Here is a 23786-nt window from a genome sequence, read left to right as displayed (position 1 = left end):
GAGCAACTCAAGGCTGTGCTGCAGTGGAGGTGATTGTATGAAGTTAGACACAACTTTGAAAATGTATTCAAAGCAAGTTTTGTCCCAGCTTGAAGTGAAATTATCTTGTGTACAAGGTGACCATAGCAGAGAGTGTTCAGTCTAGATGAGACACAGATGCTGATTGTATAATGTATGCATCGCCCTTTCTAGTTGGATAATATATGCATTGCCCTTTCACTTGAAGCTGTTTGCAGCCTCTGCTGTAAATGCGTTCTTTGTGAAAGCAAATGAAACTGTTTGATGCATAATGACAAAGTCCTGTTATTGTGTTTTCCATTTACACACAAAAAATCCTTCACTTCTTTTTCCCACTGTCCTTCAGTTAAACACTTTCTTGACAACAATGAGAAAATGTTTATGGTCGGGCTTTTGGCATCAAGTGTAGTCTGCTAAAAGTGAGAACTGCTGTCCTCTGTCCCTTTTTTTATTCAGTGCCTATATGTCTGAGATAAAAGTGGGACTGCAAAGTGGCACATGATTCCAAATAGTCTTTGCTTGAGTGCTGTTACTGTGGAGACGGGACCAGGAATGTGCAGCTTGACAAAGTTGATTGTAGGTTGCTAAATGAAAAACACACTTTCCCCAGTTAAAAGTATGTTGTTCTCTCAGTCCATTAAATCTTTTTAAAGAAACTTAAGGCTGCCTTGTGCAGAGGATGTGCTTCATTGTGTGTTAATTCTTGTCATGCTAACACTCATGAATTAGATCTATACTCTCTTTTCCTGTTGGTGTGCTGCAGACAGTAGTTTACTCTCTTAAAGCAGTGTCTTTCACAGCGGGCCTCATTCAGAGGTCCATAATGATGTTGTGTAAACTCGTTTATTTAATTCAATAAAACACACAGCGAAGAGAGCAGTTATATTAATCAGTTTTAGTTTGTTATTATTAAATTTGTAAGCCACTGCTGCTAAACAGAATCACTGCCATAAACAGCAGTGCATAGCATTATGTAGCACAAACAGAGGTGATATTTGAGAAAACATTAACATGGTCCCGACAGACACATCCACGTATCTTCACAAGGAGATCCCAGCGCTAAATTATGGCAGAGATATAAGACATACTGATATGCTTTTATCCTTTTATTCAAATTTCAGCGACTATTTCAAGCATTTACAGCCAATTTCATGCTGTCTGCTACTTGACAAGTGACAGCCCTGACCACAAATACACTCAGGTGCAGTGAAGTGGGTGTACTAAAATACATTTTCCTATCTGTCAACCAATGATTTCTATGGCCATGTTGACTGATACTAAAATTGAAGAGGGGTTGAATTGGTGACTTTGCAATCACAATTGGTGGTATGCGTCCTAACCAACAGGCCACCACAAAGCTCCTATGTGACAAGACATTTATTTTTGCCATATCTCTGAAGGATTACAACTCAACACAACAATATGGCCTCCTATATAAAATAACTTAACTCAGTGACTTTGCCTTGCGTTCCAGAAATAGTTTGAAATTTAGAAAATTGCAATTTTTTTGATAGGGGGGGAACCTCCTATCAGCACCTCTAAGGCTTACTAATTAACAAGTTTTATTTGTATGTTTAATCTGTAGAAAAAGTGTAAGAACGTCAGATTTTAAGAGTTTAAGAGTTTAAGAGTTCTGGAAATTCATACGAACATGCTGTTTAGTACACTAAAACAGTATGCGAGATTTTTTAATGTCTAAAACCTCAGTATGAAACCCATAGTATATGAATTCCATGCTATGTCCAGTGAAATATTATAGTATGCAAACACAGTACCAGCAAAAGTATTCCACAGTGCAAGGTGGTAGTGATGACAACGTTAATAACTTAGGACAGAAAACAAGAAGAAGTTATTCTTTATTAAATCCCAAGGGGGAATTCAGTTTTTTCACACATTTGTCATATACACACAGGCCTGAAATACACACACAAGCACAAACGGGACCTACACATGCATTAAATGGAGAGATGTCAGAACGAAGGGGCTGCCAATGGATAGGAGCCCCAGGAGGCAAACTGGCACCTCTCCACACTCCATATTTGGCAACCCTCTGGCTCCCAAACCGAGCCCCTATGGGCTGAGCTACTGGCGGTACCTCTGTATTGTTAATATGTAAAAAAAAATACCTCTCAAGAGGACGTGAATAATTTTGGTCGTGAGTCTGCTGTCTGAAGTGCAATTTAGATGTATCCTTACAGATGGATGACATGTTACTTGATTACTCAGCTTTGTTATGTGTACAACATGGTTTGGGCTTGTTGTTAGTCCTAGTAGTGGCTTTGCGCCAGTGATGTTGGTCGGTCAGTCTATCACTTTGATGCAGACTGAAATATGTAAAAAACTATTTGGAGGGCATTAGACCTGTGTAATGTCAGCTTTTCAGCATGCTGATGTTAGCATTTAGAGACCTGAGATATATGACATGTCAGTTAGTAAGCTTCAGAGGTGGTGCTGGGTGAATTTTGATACTTCACCAAGGCGAGATATTCTCCATCTGTTTCCAGTCTTAATGCTAAGCTAACCTACCTGGCTGCTGGCTGTAGCTTTTTGTTTAATCTTCCTTTCATATAACAGTTGGCAAGAAACAAATTAAACATTTTCCTAAATATATTCTATATATGTACAGTACAGGCCAAAAGTTTGGACACACCTTCTCATTCAATGCGTTTTCTTTATTTTCATGACTATTTACATTGTAGATTCTCACTGAAGGCATCAAAACTATGAATGAACACATGTGGAGTTATGTACTTAACAAAAAAAGGTGAAATAACTGAAAACATGTTTTATATTCTAGTTTCTTCAAAATAGCCACCCTTTGCTCTGATTACTGCTTTGCACACTCTTGGCATTCTCTCCATGAGCTTCAAGAGGTAGTCACCTGAAATGGTTTTCCAACAGTCTTGAAGGAGTTCCCAGAGGTGTTTAGCACTTGTTGGCCCCTTTGCCTTCACTCTGCGGTCCAGCTCACCCCAAACCATCTCGACTGGGTTCAGGTCCGGTGACTGTGGAGGCCAGGTCATCTGCCGCAGCACTCCATCACTCTCCTTCTTGGTCAAATAGCCCTTACACAGCCTGGAGGTGTGTTTGGGGTCATTGTCCTGTTGAAAAATTAATGATCGTCCAACTAAACGCAAACCGGATGCTGTGGTAGCCATGCTGGTTCAGTGTGCCTTCAATTTTGAATAAATCCCCAACAGTGTCACCAGCAAAACACCCCCACACCATCACACCTCCTCCTCCATGCTTCACAGTGGGAACCAGGCATGTGGAATCCATCCGTTCACCTTTTCTGCGTCTCACAAAGACACGGCGGTTGGAACCAAAGATCTCAAATTTGGACTCATCAGACCAAAGCACAGATTTCCACTGGTCTAATGTCCATTCCTTGTGTTTCTTGGCCCAAACAAATCTCTTCTGCTTGTTGCCTCTCCTTAGCAGTGGTTTCCTAGCAGCTATTTGACCATGAAGGCCTGATTGGCGCAGTCTCCTCTTAACAGTTGTTCTAGAGATGGGTCTGCTGCTAGAACTCTGTGTGGCATTCATCTGGTCTCTGATCTGAGCTGCTGTTAACTTGCGATTTCTGAGGCTGGTGACTCGGATGAACTTATCCTCAGAAGCAGAGGTGACTCTTGGTCTTCCTTTCCTGGGTCGGTCCTCATGTGTGCCAGTTTCGTTGTAGCGCTTGATGGTTTTTGCGACTCCACTTGGGGACACATTTAAAGTTTTTGCAATTTTCCGGACTGACTGACCTTCATTTCTTAAAGTAATGATGGCCACTCGTTTTTCTTTAGTTAGCTGATTGGTTCTTGCCATAATATGAATTTTAACAGATGTCCAATAGGGCTGTCGGCTGTGTATTAACCTGACTTCTGCACAACACAACTGATGGTCCCAACCCCATTGATAAAGCAAGAAATTCCACTAATTAACCCTGATAAGGCACACCTGTGAAGTGGAAACCATTTCAGGTGACTACCTCTTGAAGCTCATGGAGAGAATGCCAAGAGTGTGCAAAGCAGTAATCAGAGCAAAGGGTGGCTATTTTGAAGAAACTAGAATATAAAACATGTTTTCAGTTATTTCACCTTTTTTTGTTAAGTACATAACACCACATGTGTTCATTCATAGTTTTGATGCCTTCAATGAGAATCTACAATGTAAATTTTCATGAAAATAAAGAAAACGCATTGAATGAGAAGGTGTGTCCAAACTTTTGGCCTGTACTGTATATATATATATGTATATCCTTTATATACTGCCACTTCAGAGCTTATAATGTTTTTGTTTTGTTAAAACTTTTGTCGTGACTGCTCCAGCGGTATTGATTCATAGCCAGGTTCTAAGATGATCGTTTTTTGCTTCCTGCATGGGAAGCCAACAAGACATGATGTCCTGGTCAGCGGAGGATTACCTGGAGGAGATGGCATGAATCTCCACTCAAATGAACGGGAAATTGTTTTGTGTCAGCTCAAAGTCTACATCCTCCTTAGGCCAGCTTGGGTTACAGTGCACAGTGGGAATATAGAGAGGGATATAGAGTAGGAAGATAGAAAACTATTCATTAATGAAGACAGACCCTCTGTTTCCCTCATTGTTACCAGAGGCACAGGCAGAGAGCTCGGAGGTATGGTTACTGTTCCTAAATAATACTATGATATTGAATCAAGGAGTATTGCTCTGAGGCCTGTTCAAAGGCCTTTGAAATAACGCTGTTCCCAGTAACAATGGAAGCTTTGTATCGCCAGCTAAGTCCCAAAAAGCTATCTCAACTGGAATTAATAGGCAATTTTTTTGAAAACGAGGAAAGAAAAACCCATTCTGACATACATCACAGACATGTAACAAGTGTATCAAAAGACTTTTTTCAGCTCGTAGTCACAGTGCACAAATAAATGATTTTCAGGTTTTCTTCAGACACCCTTTCTATAGTAGGGCGAAAGAAATTCTGAACTTATCAGCAATGTCTGTAAAAACAAACAAACAAACAAACAAACAAAAAACTGTGGGATTACACTGATACACAGAGCGTCAGTGCTCTCCATTGTTAGGCTGGGGAAATGACGGAGCTTGTCTTAAGTACCGTTCTTGCTTTAGCCAGCTGTTGACAGCCATTTCTTTGCCAGTACTGACAGTATAGAGCCTGCACAGTGATGCATGAAGTGGAAATGGCTTACTGGCTCAATAGGCCGGGATATTGAAGGAGATAAGATAGACATGGATTTTGTGTGATACAGTGTCATCATTGTGATTATCTCTGAGACCTCTCCTAATGTATAATGACCTCTGTGTGCCCTTCAGAGAAAACAGAGGAATTACTGTGAGTCAGAGAGTCATGAAGCTTAAAGGACAAAGGGTATTTTTCAACATTGGCCCTATTTTCCAGTGTTTTGTATCTAAGAGTCTAATAGTGACAACAATTCTGGAAATTGGTTCAGAATTTAGAGACCGTGCTGCTGCCAGCAGTGGCGGAACAGCTCAGGGCATATTTGCACCGTTGGTTTACATACGTCCACTAAAAGTGCTTGTTTTTTCCACTGACAGGCTCAGATTATTATTCTAAGTGTCTGACAACAATGTAGAAATGATCCCTACAGATTTAAACCTTTTTTTAAGAGTTAGATTCTTTTTGTTTAACCAGAAACAGCCCCAACAATCGCCAACCCTAAACCTCAAGACTTTTAATAGACAGCAATTAAAGGTCCAGTGTGTAGGATTTAGTGACATCTAGCAGTGAGGTTCCACATTGCAACCAACTGAAACTTATCCCATGTGCCAAGCATGCAGGAGAACTACAACTTTCTAGAGCCAGTGTTTGATTTGTCCATCGTGAGCTACAGTAGAAACAACATGATGGACTTTGAGCTCTGCTCCGTATGTAGATATAAACAGATCATTCTAAAGTAACGTGAACACAACGATTCTTATTTTCAAGTGATAATAAACTATTAAAATCATGGCCCCTAAATCCTACACACTAGTAGTAAAGTACTTCTAACGTAGAGGTTAGTTGTTTCTAAATTTTGACACCCTCTAACTGCCAGTTAAAACCGTCGCTAACTGACAAAGCTAATGTTAGCTCGCTAACATGGAATGTGGTCAACAAAACCAAAATGCTGCTTAAAAATGATACACACTGGGAAGATTTCACATGACAATTTGTTTTTATGTAACATTTCACAAAACAACACAAGATCAAATTTTTTTTTATGCTAATGAAGTTTTGTGAAATTACCTACTAACGTCAGCAAGGTTTGTATTATCATATATTTATAGCATACATCTTGCTAAACTGCATGAATACTCTAAACTTGAATCAATTATTTCTCCATTTCTGGTTTGAAAGTAGCGAGTAGGTACTAAGAACTATGGAAGGTCATAACCATCCCAAAACCATTTCATACAAACATAACAAATATAGAGCCGGTGTTTCATTTGTCGGTCGTAAACTACAGTAGAACAACATGGCTGACCCACTGCGTACGTAGATATAAACGGGTCATTCTAAGATAAAGAAAACACAAAGGTTCTAATTTTCAGGTGATTATAAACTAATGAAAACATGGCCAATAGGTGCCCCTAAATCCTACACACTAGCAGTAAAGTAGTTCTAACTTACTGATTAGTTGTTGCTAAATTTTGACACCCACTAACTCCATTACACTACATTTTTTTAGCCTATATAATGACTAAAGGTTTTAAGTCTTTTTTTGCCTTTGACTAACCCCCTCACCATATTGCACTGGATGATGAAATCAGTGCTCTAGGCAATGCTTTGAATAAACAACAACAACAACAACAACAACATATTTTTGCCTTGGACCATTCTTTAGATCTTTGAATTTTTCAAGGGTTTCAGGCATTAATTCCAACAGGCTGGATGTCTTTGAAGCACAGATCATGGCTACAGATGTCTGGAAACTTTGGGATGATGTGATATTAAGTTGCAGGGTAACAAAAAGCTTACTTTAGGACTTTCTCTATTACACTAGGCCCGACAACGTGGTAGTGGAATTTGAAGCATTTTGCCAGGGCTGTGGAAAGAGACGGGGGGGGGAGAAAGCACTGAGAAAGTTTATGTAAGCATGTGAGCGAGAGGCCTGTGAAGGCAGAGGAATGTGGGGTAGGGTTGAGCGGAATTACCGGAGGTAGTTCAAAGCAAGCCCCAATTTTTCAACGGCAGAATGAACAAGGAAGTCCCAGAGTACGTTGAACTGGCAGCACATAGTCACGTTTTGGGTAAACGGTCAAAAGCAAGTTTCCAGAGTCAGAATAGAAAATAGAAAATCAGCATGAGTGACAATCTGGATTTTGTAAGTCTTAATCTTATGTTGACCGCAGATACTGTATTTACTGCCACTTTGTTTCACCAGACAACTTGTGACATGCAGTGAGCAGTTTGAAGCAGCTTTTCAAAACCAAATTTCACCCTCTTCAAACTGTGGCTTCACTGCGACTGGAAGTTGTTATAGAATAAACTCATTGTGTGTCTGTGCAGGACGTTTATTTAAGCACACTCATGTGAAATACCTGCTGGTCTTGATAATTCGGAATCCTTTGGTTGTCTGAAGGCTCCACCACACTGCCACTGTGCTCAAGCAACTTTGAAGAACAAAGCTAGAGGGAAAAGAAAAGAGCAAGGGAAAAAAAGCGGAAAGTAAATCTGGCAGAGGCTGGTGCACGCTCTGTTTTTTTTTTTCCTTGTGGCCTAAGGGCAGGTTTTGCTTCTGCCTTAGTGGGTAGGCTAGGTATATGGGATGGGTGTGGCAACTAAATTCTTCAGATTCGCCTTTCATGTGCTTTGTTTGTAACCAGCCAGCCAAAGGCCCGTGGCAGATAGCTTTTCATTCCGTTTTGCAAATTTAAGGTTAAGTTGTTCTGTTTTTGAGTCTCTTCAGAGATAAATACGAACAAAGAGCTCTAGTGTGCAAGCTGGCCTTCAGATGTAGTATGAAAATGTAAGAGTGTGCATGGTAACATCCCTCTTGCAGCTGCAGTTTTGTTCATGTTGCAAGTTTTTTTAACTGCAGCATATGGAGTTATCTTCTGTATACTGATAGAAACAGGGTAAAGAACTGCGAGCAAAAAGCATGACCCTGGAGAAAGTTGAATTGTTCTGCCATGCTGGTGCCTGCCAGTCAAACACATGAGCATTCAAGCATGGGCATCTCGTTGGCACAGGCACAAAGATGTGTCATACATTCCTGTTTGTCTCCTCTTTTCTTTGGTACTATATCTTATCAGCATGTGTGCATTTTGTACACATGACCACCTTTGCTCTGCTGTACTTCCTGTCCTCACACCAACCCCTCTCACCATTTTCACCTCCCATCTCATCACAAACTCTCTACTTAATGTTCCCTTTTTATGGATTGCTATTGTTCAAAATTTCTGGTACTGGAACCTTAACTTCTATACTGGTTTCTTAATGATAAAATCCATTTGAACTAGAAATAAAATCATATTACATTATGGCATTTTTACACACTCAGAGCAGTTTCATAGCATAAACGCTATTTCACACAATGTTGTTTTTAGTTTCAACTCTTCAGTTTATGTTTCAGCACTCTGGTGTTTTTCCGCTCAAAGCAGTTTTTGAAGATGTTTTGATGTTAAAATCTCAGCAGGACTCAGTTTTTCAGGATGACACCGACCCACCTTCCATCCTCTTTACCCTGCGGCGGCCTTGGGGCTCCGGGAGGCCGGGCAATCTTACCGCACGTACACCCGACCTCCTAGGAGGGGACTGCAGGCTGTGGAAGATAAAATAAAATATATAAATAAACAATATAAAACTCCCTCAGAGCTGAGTGTGGGTGCTGGGTCCGGCTCGGTAACGTTAGGCGGACTTGAATGCTGACAGGAGATGGTTGTGGTCTGTTCTTCTTGCGGTTGAACATGGAACTTTCTGCACTTAAATTTGTTCCACGCGCGTTCAAGTATTTTGGTAAATTCATGGTGTTGCTGGTCTTGGCAACAATGTCCTTTTTGCATATATTGCATCACACACTCTTGGCATTTTCACTGATATAATGGAGCCCTACTTTTGATTTCTTCTTAGACGTTTCATACACCTATGCAACACTGATTGGCTCACTGATACTGATGAGATTTACTCCTCAGGTATTGGACATTTTTGGAATTTGGTCGTTCCCTCAGAAGTTTCGAAGCTAGGTACCCAGCCCTACCCCTTGTCTACTGATTCCCTCTCTGTGGGTGTCTGAAACGTTTATCCTCCTACCCCGTTGTGTTTCTGCTCAGGATGCCTCACATAAACAACAGCATTTCTTATTTATGTCTAACATTTGCAACTTCCCGCACAAGTTTTCTTCCAGTAGGGATCCACTCCAAGTTGTCAGCTTCACTAAGCTCATAAATTAGTCAATAATTTGTTATTTTATTTTTCAATTATCACAATCAAATTATCATGTTATATCTTTTAATCTTATTGTACTACGTCTCCAAATGTTTGGTTGTGTTTTTCTCCGTGTGTACTGTCAGCTTTAAGCCATTAGTTAGATTATACAGAGTCATCAAATTTGCATTCTTGATACACTGGTGGATGTTGTTTTCGCCATGGGGCTCTTGGCTTTTGGAAACATTTGGGAGCTACCTATTTTCCCTCGCCTGACTACCCCTCTTATTACATGCCTCAAGCTAAGTTGAGAGAGCTATAATGATGACTAATGACAAGAGAGGATCCCAGGCCGAAAATGCGGGGACGCTAAAGCAAAGCAGGGCGAGGGAATAAATGAGCTGTACCCCCCGAACTCCCCTCCTGTGTTAAATTTGACAATTTTGTGAAAAGTCATTTGGAGTGTTATCTCTTTTCTGAGAGATCTGTCTTTACCCAAGGCAAGAGGTTTGGCTGCTCTCACTTACACTCCGTCATGGCACTTCATCAAGTTACAGTGAGTGAACAAAGGCAGCAGCAGCAAAGAGATAGTCTATGTAAACTATTTCCACCTTTGAAATGTGTCCTTATGGGTATGGCTTTGTGGAGGCTCCTTTATCTGGGCCAAAAGTGAGTGCGTTATAGATTCAGACTGGAAAATGGACACCACCTATACCTGGTAATGACCTGGGTGCGCCTGTCCCATGATTCACTTTTATTAGTTCCAGATAACCAAATCAAATATAGCCATAAATCTCCATTGCAACTGTCAAGGCTATAGAGGTATCGCCAATAACATAAACATGGAAATGGTTGTTATTATAAAGGTTGTCAGGGTTTCCATTGTCTGGAAGATATTTCTGTGTTTATGTTCCCCTCCACTGCCTTACATTTGGTGCTTGTTGAAATAATGGGACCTCACATGTGCAAGTTATCCAAATAATGTAGTGTTGTTTCATTATCAGCAGCTCATTTCTTTCAGTTTTTACTCTCTGGGGATTTTGCTTTTGTTTTGTGTCCCCCACTGTTTTAAAACAAAAGGAAAGTGTATCGAAATGTTCTCTGTATAGCGTCAATCAGTTTGTTTACAGTGATTGCAGTGAATAACCAATCAAGGTAACTGCTATATAATGGCATCCACATGCCTCACAGTTAATTGATTCCCCCACTTTATGCTTTTGTTTGATAGTCAGACGTGATGTGTTTTAGCCATCAGAAACGTAACAACGCAAGCGACTTTGTTTTGAAGGTGATGGAAATTGATGAAGACTGATGTTAATGTTCGCATTCATCAGTTTTTATATTCAACTCAAAAGTGACAGCGTAGCCACTGCTTGTTTACAGAAACAATGGATCAGGTTCATGTTGTGACATTTTCGTGCTCGTATAGAATAAAAACAGAAACCGTAGTCTGGTTATGTTTGAATTATGTGTCTGCAGTGGTGGACGAAGTACTCAGATATTGTCCTCAAGTAAAAGTAGCAATATCACAGTGTGGAAATACTGTTACAAGTAAAAGTCCTGCATTCAAATTTTATGTAAGTTAATGTATGACAGTATTAGCATTGAAATATACTAATGGCACCAAAAGTAAAAGTACTCATTATGCTATAAGAATAACATATAAAGTGTGATTTTATTGCATTTTATTTATTGATGACATCACTTTGATGTTGCAGCTGGTAAAGAGGGAGCTCATTTTGATTTCTTTATATAGTGCTGGGTAACTTATTCTATGATAATATGTCATAATTTACTAGTTGATTTATATTTTGGATTAATAATCTGATTGTGCAAAGTAACTAGTAACTAAAGTTGTCAAATAAACGCAATGGTAAATGGAAATGCTCAAGTAAACAAGAATCCCAAGTCTACAAGTACACATTTAATAAGGAAACTAACGCATAGACGTGCACACATCTTCTTCCTCAAACTGAAAAACCACTACTCCTATATTGATAGACTTTCCAACCTGCGGCTCCAGAGCCACATGCTGCTCTTTCGCCCCTCTCCAGTTGCTCCCTCTGGCTTTGACAAAAAATATGTAAATAAATAGTGGTTATTTTTTGAGCAAGTTTAATTTTCTTTTATCATCGTATAAATCTTAACTGTAAAAATGTGTAGCCTATACACCAAATAGGAAAAATGTTCTAGCATTTCATCAACTAAAATGTTCATCTATGGCACCTTTTCCTCTAAATTTGGCCAAACCTCAATAGCAGTAGCTAGTCTTGAGTCTCCCTAGCTTGGTTAGCCATGGATTTCAAATCCAAAACGGGAAATAGGGCATTTAACGGGGTGTGGACGGGTTTGTTTGCTTTTACTGCCAATGCTGCAAAGATAACGTACTGAATAATCATACAGAGCCCACTGCAGAGTGGCCACCTTATGGTAAAACATATTAATAAATGCTCATTTGACCTATTAATGATGTTGATAGGCTAAGTTAGATTCAATAGGCTGAGTTCCCTTCATATAAATGTCAAAGTAAATATTTTGTTTTGATTATTTTGGTCAAAAATGGCTCTTTCGATAGCAAAGGTTGTCAACTCCTGACCTATAAGGAAGCTTACACACACAGACACACACTTATCCCTTTCCTACAGTTCATATGTACCTACCGAGCACCTGGTGAGTGCTTGCAAGTGGGCTCGGGTGGGAATGAAAAGCACTAAAGCAAATTAACTCCTGTGAACTTTGCTGTTAGCTTCTCCTCAGAACGATCAGAAATAACATTCACACTGCCCACCAGTTTCAGTCATTCAGACATTTGAACTAGTGTTGACGATTGTCATGTTTACAGGTCAAGCATGTATATCTGTGTCCAGCAGAACTGTAATGCTTTTACAGTAAACCAATTACACAGCACAGTATGACATTCAAATCTGCCTTGTTGATACAAAGCCTGCACCTCGGGTCTTCTGTCTCAGTACATTGGGACGTATTTACATTAAACACCCTTGTGCTATTTAACCATAACTGCATTCAGACTCTTTTATTGTTTGAGTGAGTCTGACATTTTTAATATATCCCCCTTGGTTCTTTCAGATTGCCAAATGCACTCATTCTCCACTCTTCTATTAACCTTTGTCAACTTATACAACTCACAGGCCTCTGAAAGCTCTTTTGTTTGCTCAGCTGAAGGCTGCAGCCCCCACATGGCTGTAAAAAAAACTTCCCTGCCAGTTAATGTAAACAGGAGAGCACTGACTGGTTGTTGTTAATATACCACCTTGACATGTTTCAGTCAAGGTGCCTTCAACAAACCCCTATACCCGCTTGTTCAGCCGCAGCTGGTGCTCAAGCTTCTGTTCTCTTCACTGCTAGAAATCGATCTCGGAGATCAGTGATAGTGCAGGCAGTGATGTGAGGCTCATGGCATGTGGTGCACATAAAATTGTTCCACGACATGATGCAGTCTAAAGAGTTTGCTTATGTCTCATTTTCCAGGTATTATCAGAACACAAGAACTGCTGGACCATGAGACCACACCTCACTACTGGCTCACAGTTTATGCGATGGATCGCGGTGTGGTGCCGCTCTCTGCCTTTGTCGAGGTCTACATCGAGGTGCTGGACGTCAATGACAATGCGCCGCAGACCTCAGAACCTGTCTACTACCCTTCTGTCATGGAGAACTCCCCTAAAGATGTGTCAATCATCCAGATCAATGCAGTCGATCCAGACGCCAAGGCCAGTGACAGACTCACCTACAGGATCACCAGCGGCAATCCCCAGGGTTTCTTTGCTGTGAATGCCAGGACAGGTAAGACTGCTGTTACTGTGATGGATATTTATGTCTCTATAAATTGCTTCCTCAAAGCAGGAAGTCCCTGCTCTGAGTTATGAGATTATATTGTATTCCAGGACAAATTGTAACCTTGAATATGGCTGCTACCTTCAGAAAGAAACTTTTAACAACACAATGAAATCAGCTCAAAGGGTAACGGTAGCCCTTTTCCAGGACTGTTTATCTAACCAATGCCTGAATTATGAGATATAAAAACAGTATCTTGTTGTACAGTCTCACACTGTGAAGGTCAGATCTTATTCTTTGCATGTAAGCAGGGATCAGTTGGGATATCCTCACTGACTGATACACATACACAAATTTAACATGAAATGCTACATGTGTTGGCCTCATCTAAAGCCAGCAGCTTCTTTAAAGGTCATGAATGTGACAAATGTATACAATGACTACATACTAAATGATCCTTTGAGACCTGGGGCCAGAATTTAAGAATATACTATATAGAGTATCCCAGGAATGAGTCCTAAAACCCAGACATTAGTTAGCATTTTACCACTCACGGTTCCCAGTTCTTTAGGTCAGTGGGTCTTGAAATAGGGTCTGTGGTTAACACAAGCTTAAGGAACTTTCATGTTACGTCAGTAAATAGCCCACTCGTGAACTTTGAAGCTACTGTATGTGTTAAAACCAAGTGGCTGAATAAGACTACAGAACGTCATAACCCTGAGTCACTCCGAGCACAGCTTTCCAGTCTTGTTATGGTGGTGACATGTAGGTCATGTCAACATAGCGTAGTTCCTTTATGTTCTAATATTAGCTTTCTTCTTCTGGTGATAGGCTTCAGTAATCATGAAAGTGGTGCTCATTGTGAAGATAATCTTGCTGAACAAAACATGTAAGTGTCATAAACATATGTTTGCCTCAGAGTTTATTTTTGGCAATAATCCAAACTCTGATAGGCTCTCATAGGCTTTTTGACGATGCTAACTTCCGCGTCGGCCTACAGAAAAACATCAGCCCTGGAGCACTCTATTGCATGGCTGACAAGCTGATGCGCCTTTGTGAGGTTTCTGTTCCTTTTCTAGTGAGAAGGAAAAGCAGTGTGAACACAATATTTTAACCCAGGACAGGAGTGGGTTGAGCCTACAGGGGTTTTTCCACTCTAACACTCTAAAGTGTGTTCTCATATGGTCCTCTGCAAATGGTGTGATGATTAATATTTCATTTGGTCCTTTTAAAGTTGCAGGAGCTAGCTATGTTTAGTTGAGCAGCAGAGAAAATACTTGTAAAAGGTGCAGAGTGAAGCTCCATGTACAATCAGAGTCTCCCTGTAAATGACAGATTTTGTCTTGTGCTGTACTCAGATTAAAGTGTAATTCCATTGAAGAATTTGTTCTGCATGTGTATAAACCCACTCAGAGCTGTTACGTTTCCCTCAGTCAGTGAAAAAATATAAAACAAACCAAGGACATCAGTTAGTGACTAACATAAATCAGAGTAGCAAAATGAGACTTTAAACTCTGCATCTGAAAGTGCCAATTACTGAATTTGTTATTCTTCCTTAACTAGCTTACACACAGGTGTCTCAGTGCTTTAAGTGCTAGTGTTCATTAAACTGAAATGAGGACCGGGCAGTGAAGCAGTTGCTCCAGTTCGTCCTCACTGATGTGTGTGGTCCTGTTTCCCAAGGTTGTCACATCAACAAACTGGAGTTATTTTTGTTGGAAGTGGCAATGTGAATTTTCTGACCAAATAAGGATTCATCATGTAGCGTGCCTCCCAAACAAGCCTCACAGTAATGCTGGGCACTCCCCAATGGACAGGAAGAGGAAAAAAATAAATGATAAAGTGGGATCCTTAGGTATGCGGACACATAAGGTTGGTGTTGCGTCTGCATGCATGACAAGATCAGCTTACATATGCTGATAAGAACTCTGGGAGGCTGGAAAAGGAAAGTGCTGCGAAATCGAATATTTATCTTCCTAAAACGCAGTCATACATAATGCTGTTTTAACAATGTATGCAGACTTTGAGCTGTGAAAAAAATATCTTTGCAATCATGGGTCTTCCAGATATATTCTCCTTTTTTTCCCCCTTTCTATGGACGAGTAACCTGTGATAATATGGGACCGTAGCTGGAAAGGAATGTTTACACTGAAGCAGCTGATCTTCAGCTGAATGCCTTTGCCTTTTGGTGTTTACGACACAAGACTGTGTATTTATCTCTCTTCCCGTTGAAAATGATGCATTCACAGTAAAATAATCTTTGAATTTATGGCATACATAGTTTTCCTGATCCATTGTTTCGAGATTTTCGTAAACGCACTCACTTATTCAGCAGTTGAAAGTCTTCTTAGCCCACATATCTGAAATAATTATGTGCCACCCATAGGATTACTGAGTTTTTATGAAGCTTATGGTCAAGCTGTCTGTGGGCAGAACCTCTTTACAGTAGAATTGGCTGTATCTTTGCGTTGCTCTTTAAAAAAAAAAAAAAGAAAACTGGTTTTTACAGAGGACACTGAAGCATAAGGATAAGACCCATTCATGCATATCAAAGCATGCTAAAACTTTTATCGGTGGGACACCAGAGCCCCTTGCGTCAGGTTCAACAAAGAGTGGTTTGGATAAAGAAAACTTCATTAAATCACTGCTATTTTGCTTTGATTTTCTTTCTTCTCTGTTTTTGAAGATTGCAGCAGAGAGTGGAGGTAGACAGGTGGGTGGGGAGAGGAAAAAAAACAAGAGAAAACAGGGAGCCGAGTGTAGCTGCCTACTGGAGAGGACAGTGATTTATGCAGAGCGCTAGTTAAAATGACAGCAACATGTTTAACTAGCCAGTGTTTTTAGCTCAGGATTGGACTGAATGTCTTGAAGAACGATTACAAATTCTATTTTATTTTCTATATCTGTGGTATTAAATGAGATGAAAATAGGCCTGATATCTCTCCACATTATCAACTCAATATGGCATTCTCACCGCATATTACAGGTTTTTGAAAATGTTTAAATTTACAACATGTAAGTCTCTGTAATTATATGTTCTAAAATTGCATTGGAAGCATAGGCCCTTGGCATATCTACAAAGATCCACAAAGGGGTGGGAAAAAGGAAAAGACGTTAAGGCCTATGTTTTGTGTGTGGGTTTTGGACCGTGCATGTGTTCCACGCTAACTAGCTAGCCCTCTATCATAGGCTATAGCTCTGTGCAGCTTTCCAAGCAGCCTGTCAAGCTTCAAACACATATGAAGGCTTCACTTTGACGCCTTGGGTGGCGTTGGGTGCCCTTTTTCCGCACAGACCCACATTGGCTCAGTAAAGCCCAGGATGAAAGGCTTAGGCCTGCTTTATTTCTGCCAAGTAAACAAGTCCTGCTGTTTTGGCTGTTCTCTGACTTTAGTTTGTCATTAAAGTGCAAGGCCAGCTCTTCTCTCTCGCAGACACTACTGCAGTCCCAATGTCTAAGAGCTTAGAACTTGACGTTTTGATATAGCCTTGCTTTTGAGGGGATTGGAACAGAGAGAGAGAGAGAAAAGGAGGCAGAGCCGCGTGGGGTGAGAATTGTGCCAGTCAGCTGGATATAAATTATGTGTTCTAAATCAGTATGAGATCAGTGAATTTGAATAATGCTGTTTGGGGCTGAGATATTTAAAAGATGGACCAGTGCTCAGTTTGTGATGGCACAGATCTCATCCCACCCACAGACATGACCATGGTTGTTCCAGGCCTTGATTTGGCAGCTGAGGAGAATTGTATTCCCTGGATAGAGACTCACAGGCTGGTTGTCAACAGAACACAACAGGATATTGTGAGACAATCAGATAGATATTCATGTGTGCTCTGTGTGAAATGTGTAGATCAAACGTTGTTTATTACTTGGGCGCAGTGTTTTGCTCATTACTTAAATTTTTTATTAATTACTCATTACTCGTTACTCTTTTCAAAAGTAAATTACTCATTACTCCCTGCCAACAGTTGTTAAACTACTTATTACTTTTTCCATACACCTCACAAAATTGATGTATTACTTACATTCTTTCTCCTCTAACGCCATGCTTCTCATGTGCGCCCTTTGAGTGAATGTAAGGATAATCTCTATTAATGTAATTATTAAATGATATATTTTGGGCGGGGCAACACAAGGGTTTGAGTTGAAGGTATGAGAAAGAATAGTATCAGTAACATTGTTAACACTGTGCTACATTACAGAGAAATACAAACCGTACTAATGAACCTTCATTAATATAGGCCTATATTTTATCTACAAGTGCACGTCACACACTGAGCGAGCCGCCTGTTAATGACGCTGTCGGCAAAGCAGTAATGATTGTGTTAAGTGGCTAATGGGCATGTAGCTACTTCCATGTTTCAGATGATACGTCATGTTTGTAGTCGACCAATGAAGATGAGTTTACATATCATCTTGGGTTCGTCCTTCACCTTCTCAAAATGATCCCACACTTTGGATTTCCTGCCTGACATGATATTAACTAGCCTGTGGAATAACCACAGGTACCAGCCCTGGAAATTAGCTTGACTCCTGACTACTGAGCGTGGCCACTTCCTGTGTCTGTCCTTTCAAATTAAATTCCCACATGGTCCAGTCATATAGGTTTTGATTTATTTTGACAAGGCTCAGCTCCTGATAGAGTTTTCATATTTTTGTTTTGTCTTTGTTTTGTCACTGTAATGCATTACTAGTTAACCATTACTGCCCAGTACTGACTGGGCACAAAATAGAATGAGGATGGTTTGTCCGCACATACAGCACTTGAGACATCCAGCCCACTTATTTTCCCTCATAAAGGAGTTGTCAGAGCGCTGAGCTAGTTCATCTGAGGTTGACATGAGTGCCCACCTTTTCTGTGGGAGAGTGAACAGCGTTCATTACCTGGTGAATCACTCTCTCTCCTCTCAGAAACGCTGTTACCGTGCTACGACTTGCTGGACTTTGAACAGAGCTCTTATGCCAGAACACGCATGTGTTAGGAAAGGTCAATCAAGCAGAACATGTACTCAGAACACACACACACACACACACACACACACACACACAGGAAGTTTTTCATATCTAAGCTAAGGGGAGAGAGTGCTGGAGCAAAGATCACTACGATAGCTATCTTATCTTGCTGAATGCTCATTACTTCCTCTTGTACCTATTTTTCCTTTCCCTGTGTAGTATTAGTACTTTCTAAAGTTTCTCTAATTGTCCCAGTGTTGTCTATTGACTTTTCAGAACATGGTATCACTAATCTGTGGTGATCTGATGTACGAGATATGTGCTCAGAGCGCCTAAAGCCCGTAGAAAACTCCACCCTGTAATGATGGCGCCTGTCTGCATTCGTCACCAGACAGTTGTGTTGTTATATTGGACAAGAGCTTGCCTTTAATGAGATATAGCTGTCTCTACCTGATTGTGGCTGCCCTTAAATGGCAGCTTTCATTCCAGTGATTCAATCCAAATAAAGGAATATACTCCCAGGTGAATTCTGGTATTGAACAATTTTGGCCCATCCTTTTCTTCGCCTGCAGCCAGCAGCTCATTGTCATCAATTGAAAAGGAGTGCCGTGGGTAATTCTTTGGCAAGCTTGTCTACCTTGGACAGGTTTTATGTGCATTTGTCATCCCCAGGGTTGAATGAAAAGGTAAGGGAAAACAGCCACTGGGACTGCCGCTGCGAATCATCCGCTCTTTGTGGTGCACATATCAACTTTCAGTAACGCCTTCTCTGTTTGAGGAAGAAAACACACACCGGTGTTATCAGTGGGTTACCAAAGCCCCACCACTATCAGGGGAAGTGAAATAGGAAATGGATACTTCCAACAACTTCCTGATGTTTCCGGTGATTTGGCAGCCAAAGAATTGTTACAGCTCTCAAGAGACATTGGGAGAAGAACATATGGAAATGAAAAATGGCTGATTGTCCTCTTGAAACTTCAGAGTGGTCATGGTGGCTTAGTTGGCTTAGATTCAGTTTAAATATCTTCAGAACACATCTAACCTGGGACCTTTGCGGTGTGATGTCTTTTTGAAAATATACCATTGATTCGCTCTTTAAAAAGTAAAGAATGCCACATCTTGGCATTGTGGGTGTCCAAAGTTTTAATTGAAACTGTGAACATGGAGCTGAAATTTTAATCAAAGGCCTTCCTTAAATTCCCACGATTAAGGAGGGATATGTAAACATTTACTCAACTCTCAACTTAATAAAAGCACCATAGGAGAACTGTGATTTATTCAGTTCAAAGTGAAGCCAAACCATTATGCGCAGGGTGACCCACCTCATGACCTAAAAGCAAGAAAAAAACAAGACCTGACCTAGTAAGCTTGTTCTTTCTGTGTGAACTGAAGCATAGTAACCGTGACAACAGTTTGTGTCATCCACACAGATCAAGTGACACATTTTAATTAGACTTTTGATTGGCTGATTTGCTGGCATTCTTATTTGACAAGGGCAAACCTGTGTGGGTGCACAGAGGCTATTGTCAAGATGCTGTAGTGACAGCGATCTGTCACAACACTTGTCACTGTTACAAGTAGGTTGAGTGAGGTAAACCAAAGCTTACAGATTAAACACTGTTGCTGACGTTACAGTGTCACTACACAGTGGAATAAGAATGTGCAGTGTTTTAGTTTGAAGGTTTTAAATCTTCCTGCTCAAGGGTAAATGTGGAAGTGCTCTAAGGCACCTCGGTTAATGGACCTGGTTGCTCTTGCAGGTGCACATCATAATGCCTCACCGACTCAAGTGAACCATAAACTTAATCACTTTAAATGTGGAAGGTGTAAAAGTGCAAAGCTACAATGTGTAGACAACAGTGTGTGCAAATTTGTAGGCAGCAACACATTGGACTGTATTTTGTATTCTTAGTATGCTGTCCCCTGTAGGTCCCACTCATATGGGACCTACAGGGGACAGGTATGTGGTACCTTGTAGAGACCTGGTCACACCTTAAGGCCCTGATCACACAGAAAGCATTTTAGTAGCTGGAGGCGGCTTTTTGTAATTGTTTTAACGAGAATGAAGCTTTTTTGCTTGCGTTTTTTTGCATCGCGATGTGCCTCACATTTTTGTGCTCTAGGTGCCTGCCATTTTTGCCAAAGCACTCTGAGCTCTTTGAGTTGAAAAAACTTCAATTCAGACCGGAAAAGCAGCCCATGTCATTTCCACTTTTTTCCCATTGTCCAATTGGGTGACTTGAGAGGCGGGGCTTCTGTGGTGGTCACGACAACAAGTTTACAGTGGGTAAACAATGGAAGAGAAATTAGCGGTAGGGGCTGCTGGATACCCAGGGCTATACGGCCCAATGAGCTATACTGCCCCTCAGTCATCCTAAAATATGCCTGGAAATGACCATCATTGAGGCGAAGTTCCTGCACCAAGGTAAGATAAGAGGTGCAGCTGCTGCAGAGGCGAGCGAAAACAGACCCAGTGCTTGACCCCAGGGAAAAATGCAGGCCAACACAAAAATGAGAGCACTGTTGTGTTTTGCACTGTTCGCAAATAGATCATTCTACTCTTCAACAGTTCTGCTGCTCCGTCTGTGCCCACAGTGTGCTCTGCACTCCAAACGAGTGTGGTATTCTGAATAGCTGAACGGTATTAATATTCCGACAGTGCTTTTAATGAACGGTCCAGCTCCAAAAATAGAAAATCAATATGTAGTGGCACATGCTGATATTGTGGTGGGCCGCCACTAATAAATGAACGTGTGGGAAAACCTGGACTTCTTGCAAACCTAGATGGTTAAGAGCTGTAGCTGGCAAGCAAACTGCTAACCGGCTAATGAGCCAGGACCATACTAGCATTAGTCAGTCACAGTATCTCTCCAAGCTTCTTCGTATTTTCTCAACAATGAGGTTAACTCCCCCAGGGCATTTTCTTCTTGGGGTTGTACGTCATTATATTCAGTAAAGAGAGTTATTGAAAGGCAAGTTAAGCTGTCGCAGCTAACAAGCTCTCTAACTGTCAGTTAGCAGGTCTGTCAGCTCGGGGACAATAAGTTATTTCTAAATACTTATTTGTACCATTAACTGTCTTCAAAGCATTCCTTTTTTTGTGTAGCAGATAATAGTCTAACAGAGCTAGTTAGATACAGTGGATGGTGCAACACAGTCAATAAGCTACAATAACATCTCCAGCTGTTCCTTTCCTCAGAGGTCAGCACCATCGAGACACAACTCAATGTGAAAAAATTGTGCAGATTTACTTTGCCTGAGAGAGTGAATCTGCCTGTTGTGGCGATGGGAATAAATTTCACCACAAAATGTAATTCCCAGCCTTGGTGCTTGCGGGACCAGTCAGGCTTTAAAATAAACAAAATCCAAGTGTGTGTATTTCAAGGAGACCAAGGCATTATTATATACACACACATATCTGTCAAAGGACTCACCCAGTGAAAATTGTGCATGTGTGGTCTCTGTCCATGTGAGTTCTGCAGATTGTTGCCAAAGATTATATTTTGTATCAATTATGTGCCCTTGTAGATCTAACTAATTCAAACCTTAACTTTTTATTATACTCAGTGGTGAGTATTTGATTGACAGGTGGTTAGATGTATTCTTATGACGTGACCGCAACTAAACTACTTAAGTAGTTTACAATTTAATTTGACAGATATCCAGTGACCAAAGTCTAAAAAGAAGGAGGGAAAATCATTCAGTCAAACAAGATATGTAAAAATATGTATTAAAACCAAATAATCTCCTGCGCTGTCAACATGCATAGTTCTCTCCCCACAGTCTCTTACTGTTACTGTCTGTAATGCCTCGTCTTTAATACCTCCCATTAGTCATGTGTACATATCAGAACTGACACAAGTCAGAACTACCAGCAAGCACTATGGTACCTCCACTGCTTCCAAGCATCTCGCACATTTACACAACTCCCCATAACATTCACTTTCAGCAGCACTTGGGAACCTGAATCCCCCATAGCTCCAAGTCTTCCATGACGTGCTTGTCTTTTTCAGATTACAAATAAGCCTCGCAGCTGTTAGGTGCTGAGATATCTCAATCCTAATGCAAGCAGCGCTTCCCCACTACATGCCTTTTACTCATTTCCACAAAGACCGTCTGTATGTATGAATGTGTTTGCAGTAGCTTACATGGCCTCCCTTTATTGCATTTGTCGAATTCTGTGTGTTTCTGGACAACAGAATAGGACGTTATGCTGCCATTGAAATGGCATGCCAAGCATTGCTTTCCTTCTCAGTAAAAGAGAACAGTCAGTGGCTCTTGTTCAACACTATTTTGAAGACTCGGTTGTAAAGAAAGCGACAAACAGCACCTACGTTAAGGCACCAATCCCTTCTTAAACTCCCACAGTGGCTTTGGATGTTGGTCTCCCACTGTTTTCATTTGAGAGTATAGATGGCATCATCTGAACCGATACTTTTCACAGTGTTGTTTTAGGCTCGGTTGGCAGACACTTAGCTCATAATAAGGCTGCGAATATTGATATAGCTGTCTGGGGTTGAACGTTGGGTTTCAGGGTAAGAAATGTTGCAGTGTGTTCATTATTTTCCTCACACGCGAGAAAAATAGCAAGCATTTAAATAATGAGTTTTCACAGCATACTGTCAGTCCATAAACAATACTAAATATCTCAAGGACTTTAAAACTGCACAACAAGTCCAGCCACTGCAGACACCCAGCACATTCCCGATTGTCTGGAGTTACAGCTAAATGTGTGTGACATAAATATGTGTGTCACTCTAAAGACTGCTAATCACAGCAGCAGTGCCCGGGTCTGAACCGGCCCAACAATGTGCTGGACTCCTTAACTCCCTCCAGGCCTCCATTTTGGAGCAGTGGTTGTAGCGCTCAAGGACATGGTTGAGAGTGCCACCGCTGCTTTGCTGTTGTTTTTCTCCCCCTCTCAAAACAGCATGGCTATAATTACTGTCGGCCCAGCTCAGCCCACGCCTGAGGATGGCTTTTGTGAGTGTGTGTGTGTGTTGTGACAAAGGCTGTGGGTTGGAAGTGCAGACTTCTCTGGTGAGCTCTGGCTTACCAAGCAATCATTTTACAGTTCCTTAACGTTTAGGTAGAGACAGAGAGATATGAACCTTCATACGCTGAAACACCAGTGCCAGGAAAGCTTCTCTCTGAGTGATCGGACCTGCAGGATAAGTTTGAATAGAGTTGGATTTTAAATAGTTAGGATTTTTTAGAAACAAGTTGTTTCCAGAAGTGAGATCAGTGCTTGGATATTAGAGTGGGCGGCAAGTCCTGTGGTCAGAGATCTGGCAGCGAGCTGGCAGCATGTCAGACAAAAATGGAACAGAAGCAAACAAAAGCAGTTTAAGCCACAACACAACATGCATCGAAATAGCTTTACTCATCCACAGTAATGCAGTACTTTTTCTTCTACTTCTTTTTTGCATTTCAGATGATTCTACGCCCAGACATCTCTACATCTTGAAGTGGATGTTGGTTTAATGCACCATTAAAATTCTAAAATAGTTAAAAAATGTGAGAGAGCAGTACAGTTGAGTTTGTGGTTCAAACTATTTCACCAAGAGGCTGTGCCCCAAAACCACTGAGCTATTATAGAGCTGAAAAAGTAAGTGAATTAATCAATCAGCTTATCGACTGAAAAATATCTGCAGCTATTTTGAG

At 40.8% G+C, this 23786-nt stretch overlaps 1 protein-coding gene across 8 annotated transcripts in view; it reads left to right on the top strand.

Annotated features, from left to right (window-relative positions):
• The window catches only part of fat1a (FAT atypical cadherin 1a), a 90805-nt gene that overhangs the window by 11955 nt on the left and 55064 nt on the right, over positions 1-23786 (top strand). For all 8 annotated transcript variants that reach the window (XR_004501557.2, XR_013490759.1, XM_033624378.2 and 5 more), the window contains exon 3: positions 12863-13177. Coding sequence is in view for 6 of the 8 variants with exons in the window: in XM_033624378.2 (XP_033480269.2) it covers positions 12863-13177 (315 nt within the window). In the remaining 2 variants the exon portion in view is untranslated. The remainder of the gene's footprint in view (positions 1-12862; positions 13178-23786) is intronic.

Source organism: Epinephelus lanceolatus, chromosome 3 (assembly GCF_041903045.1).
Source record: "Epinephelus lanceolatus isolate andai-2023 chromosome 3, ASM4190304v1, whole genome shotgun sequence".
Lineage (NCBI taxonomy): Eukaryota > Metazoa > Chordata > Actinopteri > Perciformes > Serranidae > Epinephelus > Epinephelus lanceolatus.
The sequence above is the reverse complement of the archived record's forward strand: the minus strand, read 5'-3'. Positions and strand labels throughout refer to the sequence as shown.